Below are 16,599 nucleotides of genomic sequence, written 5' to 3' on the forward strand. Positions count from 1 at the left end.
ACCACTCCACCACAAGCATTTCTTGTTAATGACATGAACATTAGTTATTATTATATTAAAATAATTTTTTCTATTTACTCAACTTTCAAGCTTGGTCAGTCTTTCCTCTACAACTCTCATCTTGGTCTCGTTTTTCTTTCTATCCTCAAGCATTAGCTCTAAGATCTTTTGGATGCCGGCCTCATATTTGTCTTCCTTGGTAGGTGGCTCCACTCCTTTTTCTTTGCTCACATTGAACCCTGCAGGTGATTGGACAAAATTAAGATTATTAGCATGAGAGACATGTGGATGTGGGTGATTTCCATTATAATTATTAAAATTACCACCCCCCTGATTAGGACGATAATTATTATTATAAAGCCTGTTGGGATCACCCCCATTTTGGACATATTTGACATCTTTGATGACATTCCGCTATTTGCCCGGAGCTTCTAATTTTTCAAGTCTTGCTCTGATGGATGCCAATTCTTGAAATGTCTCATTCCCGCATGGTCTGTTCACTGCATCTAGCCTTTCAGCTTTGTGCTTCTCTCTGGACCAACCCCCACTGTTGGTAGCTAATTCCTCTATCACCTCCATAGCAGCAACTCCTCCTTTCCTCAAGAATCCCCCATTCGCCCCTGAATCCAACAAACTAGAGATTTTTTCGTTAAACCCATTATAATGGATTCTAAGCTGATGGTCTATTCCAAAACCATGGTTCGGGCATTTGTGGAGAAGAGCTTTGAAACATGCGAGAGCTTCATATAGAGGCTCATCGGATCCTTGCATGAATTGAAAGATCTCACACTTAAGCTTTAGGATAGTGCCAGGCGGGTAGTACTTGTCGAGGAAGAGGACCACTAGATCCTTCCAATTTGTGGTTTTATCTGCAGGCAGACAATCATACCATTCTTTAGCAGCATCAGTTAAGGAAAAGGGAAAAAGTCTTACCCTCACAATATCATCATCAACACCATTGATCTTGATTGTATTAGCTATTTCCACGAACTTAGTGAGATGTCGATTTGCGTCCTCGGTGTCTCTTCCTGCGAAGGCATTTTGTTCAACCCTATTGATTAAGGGTATCCCCAACTTGAAATTGTTGGCCTCTATCTGCGGACCTGCGGGAATGTCCACAATGTTACCATGACTAAACATATTCAAGACTAGAATTACCTCCCTTGCACGTTTTTCTTTTTCAGCTTTTGCCCGAGCTCTCTCTTCTCGCATCTCTTCCACCTCCTTTCGGAGGGCGACGATAAGATCGTGGTAGGTAGGCTCCACCATCTTATTTTCTCCACAAGATACGCAAATCTGCACAACCTGCAGAAACTAAAAAAAAAAGAAAAAAAAAAGAAAAAAAAAGTAAAAATAAAAACAAAAAATAATAAAAAAAATAAAAAATAAAAAAATAAAAAATAAAAATAAAGATTGAAAGCAGTAAAATCCAAAGTAGTAAAATTGTCCGTTTGAAGATATCAGTCCAAAGTGAATTTTCTTCCCCGGCAACGGCGCCAAAAATTGATGCACTTTTTATTAGCACTAAAAATACCTGCAAGCATACAGGGCAGATCTAGTATAGCTAAAGGTCAGTACCGGGATATCGAACACGGGGAATATAATTGCAACTGGCTATTATGTACTAAGCGTCAAATACTATCTAGAGAAACATAGATTTGAGATTAAAATATATAAAACTAGAGATAAAGTAAAACAATAAAAGCAAAGAAGATAGAATTAGGCAAATAGAGGAATTTCAAGGATAATGATTTCACTAACTCTTTAGTTATTCTAATTAGTTCTACGTTCATCCGACTCAAGTTTTACCACGATTTATCCCTATCATGCATCAATACTCATGTCACAATTATTGTATGAACATATTGTTGGGGAATAACGCAACGGAAATTGCAAAAATAAATAAATCCATAAAAGAATCTATTTAGGTGATTATGTGGATCGATTCAATTTCATGCTTGAACATGTAGAGACATATTATTGCGCAATTAATCACATAATTTAGAATTAAATTATGATGTTGAATACTTACAATTATGATTCTCCAAAGAATCGAAGTGGCTTGCTACTTCTCCACGTGTAGATCTTGATTCTTCAATGTGATTGCAAGACCAAGGATCTTCTAACCTATGACCCAACTCTAGATCTAAATTCCTCGTGTGAGGAATCTCTTAGAAATGTAGGGATCTCGAAGGAGAAGACAAGAATGCCAAGAACACACAAGGTGCAATTTTCGACTTCCCTATAGAGAGAGGGGGCTGAAAATTAGATGTGTGGAGGCTAGGGTTTCACTCTTATGATGTTATTTTTGCATGCTTCCTTCATCCCTTTATATAGAGTTTTGTGTGGGCTAGGTTAGGAATCTATGGGGCTTGGATTGGGCCTCCCCATTGGACCTTCTTTACTAATTAAATTATAACCCATAATTTAATATAAGGCCAATGGAATATTTCTTGTGCTACTATCGAAGAAATACTGACCGCCTATCCAATCCTTGATTACAAGCAATCCGGGTTAACCTCTTTAATATATTATTTCCCGTGTCTAAGACTTTCTATATCCATTAATTAATTTGTAGTCTGCTATAGACTTTAAATTAATTAATATCTTTTTATTTCAAAGAGTTTGTCTAGTACGAGATGTATATCAAAATATACTTTTCCTTTTCTATTTATTCTTGGATTAAATCCAAACCGGCCGGGTTTCCAAATAATAGAACTTCTCTCGAACATCTCTTGGGGATATAGTCAAACCACGCAGGCACACGATTCAATGTAATAATAAAACTGACACCATACTAGTTATTAATTACCACTATCCAAGATATCAGGAATATTGGGTTGTGAAAAACCCGCACCTATTGATAAGTCAAAACAGCGTATGATTAAATAACGTGGTCCTATATTATTACAAAGATTAGGAAATATTAAATCTCCAAAACATCGTCTTACAGTAGATAGCAACAAAGATGTGTCTATACTTTAGATCCATTCAATGCTATACCACACCAGTGTCACTAGTCATTCTCAAGGTAAAGACGACTTTCGGATGGACACTGCAACCTTTCACGATAGGTAGCCAAAGCCTATCTAGGTTGTGAAAAAGTTTTACTTCTACAAGGTACCGATTGGCTCACCTACTGTGATGACCTGTCCCACGACCCAACCTTCAATGTAGAAGACTTAGACTGTTTTTACTTTCCGGCGCTTTAATTATATAATTTAATATATAGTTAAATACGGTCAATACCCATTAAAGTAAAATACACAGTATGAAGAAAACATTTATTATTCTCATTAAATGAAGAGTGTTTACAATATACAAGCAATTTATCAAATTCAAAATAAACTCGAAAAATGTTTTTTAGTATATATGTTCCAACACATATAATATAAACCAATCAAAGCTATCCCCGATCAAAGATTGACAATAATTAAGGTAACGGCCAATTGGTCGAACAAAAGTTCAAGAAATATCAAGTGGAAACGAGTTCTGAACATTAAACATAAAAAGAACTACATAAAAGTCAAATACTATCAAACCTCAAAATTCTATTGTTTAGCAATCCATAGACAGACGAACTTTAACAATAATTAAAGTATGAGACATGAAATAAACAAACAAAACCCAAGGATGAATCTTGAAGTCTCCATGCTCCTCTTGCCTTGCTTCAATCTCCAAGAATGGTGATGGAATGATGGATGGAGGAATTAGGGTTGGAGAATGGAGGATGGAGGGGGAGCCATGAAGGCTCCCCTTTTGGGGGCTATGGAAGGGTTTTATTTTATGAATAAGGTTATAGGGTATATATAGGCTTGAGAAGGATTTAAATTTGGTAATAAGTTTCCTCCAAGCATTAGGAAAGATTTAATTTTCGTTCCCCATAGTAGAAGGAAAAGATTTGGCTTCACAAGGTAATATCTTCTTTCCTTCTTCAAATTTCCGCCTAGACTGCAGCTGGCAGCTTTGCGCGACTTTGGTAGAACGGACATAACTCTCTCCATAGAACTCTGATTGAGGTGATTCTTATACCATCTTGAAGATCTTTTCAAGACGAAGAGAATGGTGTGTAGAACGCCCTGATCGGACTTCAGGATCGCCAGAAGATTGAGTTTGACGCGCCGCATTTTTGTGGTTGGTCGCCGCACCTTGGCCGGTGGTCGCCGCGCGTAGTCCAGAAGCTTCTGACTCTTCGTGGCAGTCGCCACGCACTTCCTGGCGGTCCCCGGGCGTGTCTTTGTCACCGCTGAGTGCCGGCGGTCGCCTGAAGTGTTGGCGGTCACCGGAGAAGCTCCAGATTTCCTACTTCGCGTTTTTACTCCCTTTTTAGGCTCAAATATGCACATTTCTCACAAAACATGTCAAAATACCAAAATAGATAAAATATGCAGATAATGGACATGTAATGCAACTTTGACATTAAAAATGGACCAAATAATTGCCTTAAAATAGTGCAAAATGCGAGCGTATCATACCCCAAACTTGAATATTTGTTTGTCCTCAAACAAAACAAGAAAGAAACATAAAATAAACGCACGGATTGCACAAGGACTAGACGTCGTCATTGCCTCAAAAGATAAAGGAATAGATTAATCATGTATTAACGCAATCAAATCAAGCAAGGCTTATTAGTGCACTTTCATTACTAACTCGTGGAACACCTTGAATTCACGCACTCACATGTGGCAAACTTCCAAAGATGGGAAGTGTTCTCTCACTCTCAAAGTGTATAAAGGTAATGTGTATATAAGCACTCAAATCATGCATCATGCAAAGTTTACCATAGGCTTGCTCAAAGTCTAATCCCTCCTTTACTAGATGTATTAAGCATCAAAAGTCCGAAAGGTCTTTATCTTTGGTTGTAATGTAGGATCTTTGGTAGGTGAGGAAAATTTGGCTAAAAAGTGACTAAACCCAAATATAGCAAAAGTGATCAATTTCTACCACATGAAACTTAGCACTCAACCAATCAAATCTCAGTAAACTTAGACTTTGTCTATATTTCTTCTCACTTACCAATCTTTTCTTTTTTTTTCTTTTTCACAACCTTTCGCATTTTTTATTTTTTTTCTCTTTTTTCTTTTTCATACGCATCCTTTCTAGAATCAAGCACATATTTAGAATTTTCACCATTTCACAACTTGCACTTTCTTTACATTTAAGCACACTACTTCTTTTATACTTTCCTCCTTATCTCTCCAATTCCTTTACAAAATAAGATAACCAAAACTAACTAACCCAAGGAATTGTCCCCATTTATTTGGCTTCCAAAGAAAAGGCTTAAAGACTCAAAATTGGCTCCAAAGGGAAAAATATTTAAAATTTTTGAGAGGGTCGAAAATTTGGGTATAAAAGTAGGCTAAGAAAAGATGGTCAATCATCCTCCTAAATCAACTTAAACACTATTAAACTTAGGCAAAACTAGGAGCAAGTTCTAGACTATAATGTTGTGATCAATAGATTATTAGACTATAATATTGCATTATTAGTCGGTGTACATTATTAGAATGAAAATCTACATTATTAGATTATAATGTTACATTATTAGTCGGTGTACATTATTAGAATGAAAATGTGTATTATTAAATAACACGTGTCATTAATCTAATCGTTAAATGACAAAATTATAGAACTGAAATTCAATTAAATGTTTGAACAATATATAGAAGGATATGAATGCATCCATATATCCCCTATTCTCCTAATTTTATCACCTATTCTCCTAATTTTTAACCACACATGTTAACATTGATATGTTAACCGAGTTTCGAATAAAGCCAAATAGAAATAATTCTCACACATTATTTCTCACAGCCACATCTTTTTGGAAGAGGAAGAATAGTACATGGTCCCATTTTTTTTATTGGGAACCTGCAATTATTACTCCCTCAGAAGTCAATAGTTTGAATTTAACAAGATAATATCTAGAGGGTTTATTGAGAAAATATAAAATATGAGAGATTGTAATAAAATAGAATAGTGTAGGTAAATCCTCTTAAAATCCTCTTAACTTAAATTATCTACACCAAATTACAAGTACTTTTATAAGGATTCTTAATTGTATATGTGTTCATATGTGGTTGTTTTTTGCGAGTACTCCGTATTTAACAATACTATAAGATATAAGATTCAAAATATTTGTTTGTTTCGAGTGTGATAATATTATGTCCATAATATTTATGAAGATATTTTATTTGATGACTACGGAAGGAAGACATTATGGGTAAAACATAATGACATATATAGTAGACTCAAATAAAAATTACACTTGATATTCTCTATTACTATTTTTGCATGTAGGGCTGGGTAAATATATTGAAAAAACAGTATATCGATCGTATCGTATTGAAAAATATCGACAGACGACATATATCAAATTTTCGGTATACCGAAACTTTCGGTACGATACAATACCGTATCGAAAGTTTTCGGTATGATAACGATATGAATTTTCTTATACCGCGATATGCTGTTTTATATCGAATAGACGGTATATATCGATATTATCGGTATACCGAAATATATCGAAAATCAATACGTATCGAGTTATCGATACATATCGTTTATACCATTTATACCGATGATGATGATGATAATAATAATAATAATAATAATAATAATAATAATAACAACAACAACAACAACAACAACAACAACAACAACAACAACAACAACAACAACAACAACAACAACAACAACAACAACAACAACAACAACAACAACAACAACAACAACAACAACAATAATAATAATAATAATATAATTTATATTTTTAAGATTAAAAGTTTAAATCATAAATATATCCATATAAATTAATTATATATATTTTGATTATGAAGATGTGGATAATGTTTATTTTATTATGTAAAAATTATATTAATTTTGGTTTTATTTTTCACTTTTAAAATTATAATTTTTGGTATAAAGGTATTCGAAATGGTATAAAATTTCAGTATATCGTACGAAGTATCGATATACCGTTCAGAACAGTATGCCGAAGTTTCGTACGATACACCGAAATTTTGAAACGGTAACGGTATAGTTTTTTTTCCATACCGAAATTTCGGTATGCCGAAATTTCGGTATGATAACGAAACAAAATTTTTGATACGATATATCGTATCGACCCAGCCCTATCTATTTGTATGAAGTTGGCATGCTACTCCTATTACATAATAAGATTGAATACATTCTGTCTGAAGTATAACATGTTAGAATAATTGAGTGAACAATTACATAAACTTCTCTACGATGATTAAACAAGAACAACGGAGAGGGAGCACAAACTGTAAAGCGGAAGCCTACAGATAAGGCTAATTTCATGCATTGGTTATAAGGATAAATTCTGCGATTTCCTAGGTCTAACAAACCTTTTTGAGCCAGGTGTGTAGAGAAAATGCCAGCCCCAGGAGGATTACAGAGATCGCCTGGTGAAGGAAGCTGGCAATGAAAATTGAGCAGAAGGATGAAGAGCCACTAGACTGAGGAGCATCGATTGGAGGGCAAAATAGGAATCACAAGAACAGTCTAGAAGCTCTATCCGCTATAAAAAAGGAGCACACAATTTACATGAAGAATATACTTGATCATCACTTTTTCCAGCTCTTAGCTTAGTTTTTTTTCTACTTTTTCTACACACTCACTTGGGGGAAAGTTTAGGGGGGTTCTCGTTTCGTCGGAAGTTTGGGTGCAACACCGTCTCTACGGAGGCGAAGAAACCATCATCTTTAATTTTCTGTCTACTTTTGGTACTCGCCGAGTCCTCGTTGTTCGAGGCTCGGCTTTGGTGTTGTTTCTATCGTTCGATATCTCGTATTTTACAATGGATATGACTGTTTATGTTTGGTTTATCTTATTGTGTTGTTTTGGGTTTGATTTGCTGATCTTTGTTGGTTGATCTGAGTTTGAAGCTGTTTTATAAGAAATCTGTTTTTGATCGGTTAAATCTACGTAGATCAGTGAGGATCGGAGATGGTAATGGTGTTTGGTTGTTGTGGATGGCTTGGATCCGGAGTGGATTAAGCGTCCCGTGGTTGGATCTGCTTGTTTGTGTTTCATTTAGTTGTTTAAATTCTGTATTCTCGTTTTACCTCGTCTAGTAGTCGTAGATCTGCCTTAGTTTTAACTGTTCTTCGATTTTGTCGCTTTTAATTACGTCTACTTGCTTTGATCTTCATTCTTGCTCTGTTTTAACTGGTTGTTTCATGATAAATGTTGGAGAAGATGATGTCGCTGTTAGTTAGTCCTTTAGTTAGTTATTTTGCAGCTTTTCAATCGTACTCTACCTTTTCAGAAAATGGTCCCCACATTCAGTTGCTTTCTCAGGTCTAGGTTAATTTAGGAAACTGTTCGTTCGATCTAGCAATTGTCTCGCTCTATTTCCCTTAATATGCATGTTTTTAAATTTCTGCCTAGATCTAGTTGTTAGAGTAGCATATTTCAATTACCAAGTTTAGGAATTAAAGCTCAACCCTAAAATTGCGTGGCAGCAGCCAACAAAAAAATATAGTCCCCGAGTCTTTGAACATGTTTACTTGCGCATTCATCTCTGTGGATTCGATCCCTACTTTCACGTACTAGTTTTCCTAGCTAAAGTGGGTTGAGGGTTTTTGAAGAGGGAGTTAAGGAAGTGATTGTGTGTCCGACGACAGGTAGCTCAAGGTTCTATGAGTTCCTAGACCCAGTGTCTAGCGGATTTCCTGGACCGAGAGTTTTCTTCATTATTTTTAAGAACACGCTTTCGCTAACCATCATTAGCTTCTAAACAAGTACCGGCCAACTCTTCACCTACCTTGATTCATCTAGAATTAAACGGTGGAATTGTTAGAATTGCTTTGCAGCGACTATGGATCTTCCAAACGATCAGAGACATTCTTCGCAATAGTCTGCCGAGAGAATACAGAGATATCGAATGTTCTTCTTACGTCTAGGGACCATAACCTTTGCTTATATTTATATTAACTATAAACCCCTTTATTTTCTATTCGGTCCCTCATCAAATAGAAAATCCTATATGGTATCTACACTTATTTCCATAACAAATAAATACACTTTAGCCCAAACTTTAATCTTTAATAGATCACTTTAATTGGGCAACTGAAATATAGCCATACACATTAAATTAGTCATGTCGAATCCCAAATTTCTAACAATCTCCCACTTGGGCAACACATGACACCGAATAAATGTGCACAAACCGAATGAGCGCTCAAATATGCTACTCCCTCCGTCCGCCATTAGGAGTCCCGGTCACTTTTGCGCACTCGTTTTATAAAAGTAATAAAAAGTTAAAGTGGAGAAATGGTAAAGTAAGGGAGAGAATAATACATTCACTATTTTTTCTCACTTTGTTTAGTTAGTTATTTTTACACGTTTTTTTTTTTAATTTTAAACAACTATAATAACAATTATTTATAAAAATCTTAAAGCATTTTATATTGTGAATCATACTTTATTCCAATAATAAATAATACTCCCTTCGTCCCGCTTTAGCAGTCCCATTGACTTTTCTGCCTTCTTTTTGTAAAAATGATAAAAAACAATTAAAGAGGAGAAATGGTAAATTAAGAGAGAGAATAATATAGAGAAGAGTCTTATCTACATTATTGTCTCTCTTACTTTACGATTTCTCCACTTTAACTATTTTTTATCATTTCTACAAAAAGAGGGCAGAAAAGTCAATGGGACTGCTAAAGCGGGACGGAGGGAGTAACAAATAACTATAATCTATAATTACAATATATTAGTAATAAATAAATTACTAGTATATTGTTTATAATTGTTAGATATTATTATTGAATTAAGTAGAAAGTGATGTTTCTATATTTAGAAATGTATCATTTAGAATGAGACATCAAAATATGTCACTTAGAGTGGGGTAATTACAATTTACATACAAAATGTTTCTCCAATGTTTCAATTGAGTATAAAATGTTTTAAGTTAACAAATATCATACAAAAAGTTTAATTAGTGTTACGAATTAGTACATTCCATCTAAAATCACTAACACTATTATTTTTTCTTATTTTTCTCCAAAATTATGCCTAAAAAACATGATATTATTTCTCTAAATAATACCTTATGCATTGCCATATGGGCATTTTATCAAGCAATGAATTCACATTTAACTTTCAGCTAATATTTGTAGTTAATTTTAGAGTCGAAAAGGATGAAAAATAAGAAAAAGTAATGATGTTAGTGATTTTTAGACGGAATGTACTAATTTGAAACACTAATCAAACTTTTTGTATGATATTTGTTACCTTAAAACATTTTGTAATCAATTGAAACATTGACGAAACATTTTGTATATAAGGTGTAATTACCCCCACTTAGAGTGGGACGGGGGAGTATTAATTATAATAATCTTGTTGCAATTATTATGTTATAAACTAATAAAGAAAATCGTAATCTAATTATTATAATTATGTACCATAGTAATAAATATAATAAGAATTTATTATAATTTCGTAAACTAAATTTCTATTGGGTCGAGCTTTACGCAACTTGAAACTAAATGTAGTGATTAGGGCTGGGGAAAAATACCGAAAAATGATATATCTCTCGTATCGTATTGAAAAATATCAAAAAATTATCGAATTTTCGATATATCGTAATTTTCGATACGATACGATATCGTATCGTAAGTTTTCGATACGATAACGATATGAATTTTCTTATATCGCGATATATCGTTTTATATCGAAAATACTATATATATCGAAAATTTTCGATATATCGATATTTTCGATATATATCGATATTTTATTTTCGATATATATCGATATATATCGAAATTTTCGATATATATCGATATTTGACGATATATCGAATTTCGGTACGATATATCGAAATATCGATACGATAACGATATGAAATTTTTTTATATCGAAAGTTCGATAATTTCGATATATCGAAACTTTTGATACGATAACGATATGAAATTCTTTCATATCGATATTTTCGATACGATACACGATACAACGTTTTCGATACGATATATCGTATCGACCCACCCCTAACAGTGATACTACCCTCTCCCATGCATATTTCATTACACAACAAAAACAAAACCATCATTTCTCTCTAAATCAAATCTATTATATATATCTCCTCATTCTCTCTAACTCACCACGACACCATCATCCTCACCATCTATATTTACATATTATTAATTTTCTCTCATATAATATTGAGGGAATAGATATGACAGCATTCGCGTGCATGGTGATAGTGCAGTTAGGGTATGTTGGTATGAATATCATAGCAAAATTGGCAATGAATACCGGAATGAGTCCTTTTGTGCTAGTCGCGTATCGCCAACTTTTCGCTACGCTTTCTATTCTTCCTCTTGCTTACTTCATAGATAGGTATCAATCTATCCATCCATGTATCTATCCATCCATATATCTGTGAGGCACACACATTGCAAAGGTATCACGTGATCTACACCAGGCGATGTATAAATTAAGGTTGCTCATGGAATATCTGTCCGCAAACCAGATACACTCCTACATATACATACATAATTAAATTAAGGTTGTTCATTTTATTACTAGTAGTACTATATTTATTAGGTAATGTAGAATTAACATAAATAATATTTTTTTGAGTAGTTATGATTAAATTTTCATAACTAACTTTTAGCATATGTTGGATTTACATATTAACTCAACAAAAACTTTTTTCTTCGGTTATATTATAATGTGAATTTGACTGCCAATTTTTGCAGGAATAATCGCCCTAAAATGACACGAGGTATCTTATTCCAGATCTTCTTATGCTCCATATCTGGGTGAGTGGAAAACAAGGCTCATATATATTTTAAAAAAAAATTGAACATCTGAAAATAGGGCTTATCTTATGGTGCAGAGTGACAGTGAATCAAATCACATATTTCGTGGGACTCAAGAATTCAACTCCAACAATCGCATGCGCGTTAACCAACATTCATCCCGTGGTCACCTTTATCATGGCCGTCGCCTTTCGGTAATTATCTATCCAACCCTAACCCTCTAAATTCATTCTGGTTTCAGGTTCCACTGACATGCCTATATGTGACAGACTGGAAAAGATAGGCGTGAAGACCAGGGGAGAGCAAGCAAAAATACTGGGGACGGTGTTGTGCGTAGGAGGAGCCCTGTTTTTGTCGTTTTACTCCGGACCAGTTGTCAACAATGGAGAATCCACCATTCACTGGAAATTTGCAGAGAGAAGTGCTCCAAGCAACACCCATCCCAGTTTAATTCTAGGCCCTTTTCTCTTCATTCTCAGTGCTGTTTCTTGGGCTGTCTACTTGATCATCCAAGTAATCAATCTCATCTTAATGTCTATTGTTTTATCAACTCAAAAAACTAGAACACTAATATAATTAAATTGCAGGCAAAAGTAAGCAAAAACTACAATGTTCCCTACTCAAGCACGGCCATAATGTGCGCAATGGCAACCGTCCAGTGTGTGGCCGTGGCCTTCGCCATGGAGCCTAAATTATCTGCTCGGTCCCTTAACTCCGAACTTAGGCTCGTCTCATCCATCTACTCGGTATAATAATAACATTCTCTCATTTCATCATCATCTACATTTAGTTACAAAGTACTAATATTATGTTTGCATGGAGTAATGTGCTCAACAGTGGCATTTTGCCTAATGGCATGGTGCATAGACAGGAAAGGCCCTGTATGCGTATCTGTGTCTAGCCCTTTGCTAATTGTGATGGTAGCCATCGTCAGTATGGTTGTACTTGACGAAAAGATCTACGTTGGAACGTAAGTCTAATTTATTTACGATTTTAGTCTGGAATATTATGTTTGGTACATTCGTGTCTTTAACTATAAGTCTATAACTAACCGATTTTTGCAGAGTTGTTGGATCTTTGCTGATTATTTGTGGACTGTACGGAGTGCTGTGGGGCAAGAATATGGAGACCGATGTTTATGAAGCGCGGAAGAAGATGGCTGAGCACATATGACATGAAAATGGAATCACTCTCGCAAAGTCTGGATGCATTTAGCAGATATTCTCCACTGGTACGATATTCTCCATTCATCTTGTGTCACAGACCTAGAATTCAACAATTTTGAACGGCAAATTTTTACATTTAAATTCAATTTGGATGGTAATTGATCTCCATTCTGAATTCATATAATTAATACTCCGAATGACAATCCAAATTAATAGCTACTCTAATTTCAGAACAAATAAACTAAATATAATCCACAAATCACCTAAAGTAAGTTCTTAAAAGCAGTTTAGCTTGAAAAAATAAAATAAAGTATCAAGTCCCAATTCACTATCCCTAAATAAGTGGTCATCTAATAATTGAAAAAATAACACATATTTCTTTACGGAAAATTTTAATAATATTTAAATTCAATTTGGATGGTAATTGAATTAAATAGTAGTAAAAAAATTTGTTGGACTATAGGTGTTTGACGCAAGATGAGTGGCGAAAGAATTGTCCAAATTGCCCTTTCAAGACCTTAAGTGCATTTTCATCCAGAAAAAGTTCAAAGTACCTCAAATGATAATGACTTGTAGTTGACGGACCTAAAATGATATTTTCAAAATTCACGGACCTAAAATAATACTTTGGCAAAGTTTGTGGACCTAAAAAAGTTGTTCCCTTTTTAGAGAAAGGAAAAAAGAAGGTAAAGTAGGGGAGAATAAAAAAAGAAGAGGTTAAGACCATCTACAGTGGGACGGACGATGCATCGTCCGTCACTGCAGCATCGCGGATGATAAGTTAACCATCGTCTGCGCCCGATCGATCGTCCGCGGAGAAATGTGGACGATGCTCATCGTCCGTCGCATCGTCCGCCACGATGCGACGCTTTTTTGATTTTTAATTTAATTTTATTTAATTTTCAAAACCTATATATATTCTCACTCTTTTCACTCATTTTTCACTTCTTTCACTCTCAAATTCACACTACATATTCTACACTTCAAACAAAATGAATCCCGGAGAATACCCAAGTCCGAATAGTCCGATGTTCTGTGGTGCACGATGGCCGGGTACAGAACCCGACGAATACTGGCCATTCGACACCAACGCCCAGTACGATCACGAGTTCAGCACGGACTCGTACAGGCTGTCAGACATGCAGCCTTCTCCGAACCGCACACCCACTGCCGCCTCCGCCGCCGCTCCATCCGCTGCCGCCGCCACCGCCGTGTCGGGCTCCGCCACCAAGAAGAGGTGGCCCAAGGCACGAGCCCAGAAGTTGCCGCAAACGGTGGTGTGTGAAGAGTTCGCCCCGGGAAGGACGAACTACGCCGCGTACGAATTCTTCGTCTTGACAAGATGTTGGATTGATGTGTCAGAGGATCCGATGTTCGCCAACAACTAGAAGGTTACGGCATATTGGGAGCGCATCACCGAAAAATACAATGAGGCCAAGCCGCCCCACGCCTACATGCGCCATAGGGAGCAGCTACGCAAGCACTGGGATCAAATCAAGAAGCAAGTCAATCTGTTCGCGGGGGAGTACGAGAAGTGCGAGAGGGAGTAGGCCAGCGGCGAGAGTCTGTCGGATGTGCGCGACAAAGCGGTGAGATCGTACACATCATTGTACGGCGAGTTCAAGCACTACCAGTCCTAGACGATCTTGAAGGAGAAGCAGAAGTTCGTTGGTGGTATGATTCCACAATCGACGGCGGTGAAGAAGAGGGCGTCGAAGCGCACCTTCGCTGATTATACAAGCAGCGAGAGCGGCGCGTCTCCAATGGACCTCAATAATCCGGTGTTCGAGGATGAGAGTTCCGGCACTCCGATATCCCGGCGTCCCCTTGGCATCAAGGCTGCCATGGCCAAGGGCAAGGCGACCACATCCGCCGCGGTGCCGCCTGACCATGCCGCAAGCCCGGCCCCAAGCTCGACTCCGAGCGCGACCCCAACCGAGACTTCAGCTGCGTCCCATGCCTACACCGATTTGGTGGCCTCCTCTGACTATAGGACGTTGTTGGACGCGCACAACGCCCTGATGCAGGCGACCAACCCGACTCAAATCGAAGGCATCCAGCGGATGATCGATGGCCTCAGCCGCAGATTGGGACTACTCTAGATCGGATTTAGTGCACTTTTTTTATAATTTCTTTTGTAACTTTTTTTTTTAATTTCTTAGTTTGTAACTTTTTTTTAATTTCTTATTTTGTAACTTTTTTTTAATTAAGTAAATGTAGGATTTGCCTTAATTGTGTTGTTTTTATTTATTTATTTTTCTTGATATATTTGCATAAATTGTATAAATACAAAATAGAAGTAAAATGCTTGGCGTGGCTTAGGGCGGGCTATAGTCCGCCCATTGCAGGTGGAAGTGGCGGAGGATAAAATGCTGACGTGGCGGTGCATAGGGCGTCGCTTAGGGCGGGCTATAGTCCATCCCACTGTGGATGCCCTAATAAATGTTGGATATAAGTTATAAATACGTTAAAAAATGCGGGTATCAATTTATGAGAAACTTTCTATTTTGGATGGGACTATTTTTTAAGGATGAACTGAAATGGAGAGAATGAGAAAATGTTTTCATGGACGGACTCCGTCCCTCTCTAAGTGGAGCATTTCTATTCTGGCACGAGATTTTATATAGTTTTGTTTTGAGTTAAGTGGAGAAAATAAATTAAGAGAGAGAAAAAAATTAGGGAGTGGACGTTTCTATTTTTAGGAGTAAGACATTCTAAAAAAGAAAATAGTTCACTTAAAGTGGGATGAAGGGAGTAGAATTTAGTAAATACTAGTAATACACGATAAGCCATGATATATCAACAAAATACTAAATCTTAGTGTGGACTAAATCAATTGTACCTAATCTTTCATAAATGAACACCAATAGTCCCTGAATTTTTTATAGCATTTTTGTTACATAAGAATCATATTTTTAGTACCTGATGCTGATTTTCACCCAAAATATCCTCTAAAAACACATTTTCACATTTTGCCTTAGAAAGCATTTATGGGCATACACAAAACAAAAGGACCTAATATTATAAATATCTTCTCTCTTTCTCCTTTTCTTCTTCTTCCTGAAATAGAGTATAAAACAATTGAATATTTTTAATTAGGAAATTTGTCCTTAATTTATAAAATAAAAACAATTTGAATGTCAAATAGCTCCTTTTTCTTCCCTAAAATGATACTCCTTCCGTCCACCAATAAACTTCTTTATTTGCCATTTCTATCCGTCCACCAATAAACTTTTCATTTAATTTTTACTACTTTTGGTAACGGACCCTATATTCCACTAACCTTTTCTCACTCATATTTCCATTAACTTTTTCAACCAGCTTTGTAACAGCCCGACATTTTAGGGTATAATAAATACGGTGATCGCTACCTAGGCGGACTTAAAAGCAACGAGAACATAGGCTAGGGTTTCATTTAAAGGGTTTTGACCAAGGTATTTAATGAACTGTTAAAACAATAAGTCAACGGCTTAATCAAGAAAATCAAAGATGAATAGATATCGTAAATTATGCTCAAAAGACAAGGGTTTAATGGGAAATTCGTACCTTTCATTCTATTATATGGCTATGAAGCCGTCTTCACTCTTTTCTGTCCTTATTGCGTGAATATATTTACTCGTTCTATTATCCTCCAAGTG

At 36.0% G+C, this 16,599-nt stretch overlaps 1 protein-coding gene across 1 annotated transcript; it reads left to right on the top strand.

Moving 5' to 3' along the window:
• Positions 1 to 11,197: 11,197 nt before the first annotated feature.
• Positions 11,198 to 12,968, top strand: LOC125220470 (WAT1-related protein At1g09380-like). The gene is given in 6 exon segments (XM_048122641.2): positions 11,198 to 11,370; positions 11,733 to 11,795; positions 11,873 to 11,989; positions 12,065 to 12,308; positions 12,383 to 12,765; positions 12,860 to 12,968. Coding segments are annotated over 6 exon segments (1,080 nt in total). The 5' UTR covers positions 11,198 to 11,206.
• Positions 12,969 to 16,599: the final 3,631 nt, after the last annotated feature.

The sequence above is a fragment of the Salvia hispanica genome, chromosome 1 (assembly GCF_029641045.1).
Source record: "Salvia hispanica isolate PSC_SH4W2 chromosome 1, Shi_PSC_v1, whole genome shotgun sequence".
Taxonomy (NCBI): domain Eukaryota; kingdom Viridiplantae; phylum Streptophyta; class Magnoliopsida; order Lamiales; family Lamiaceae; genus Salvia; species Salvia hispanica.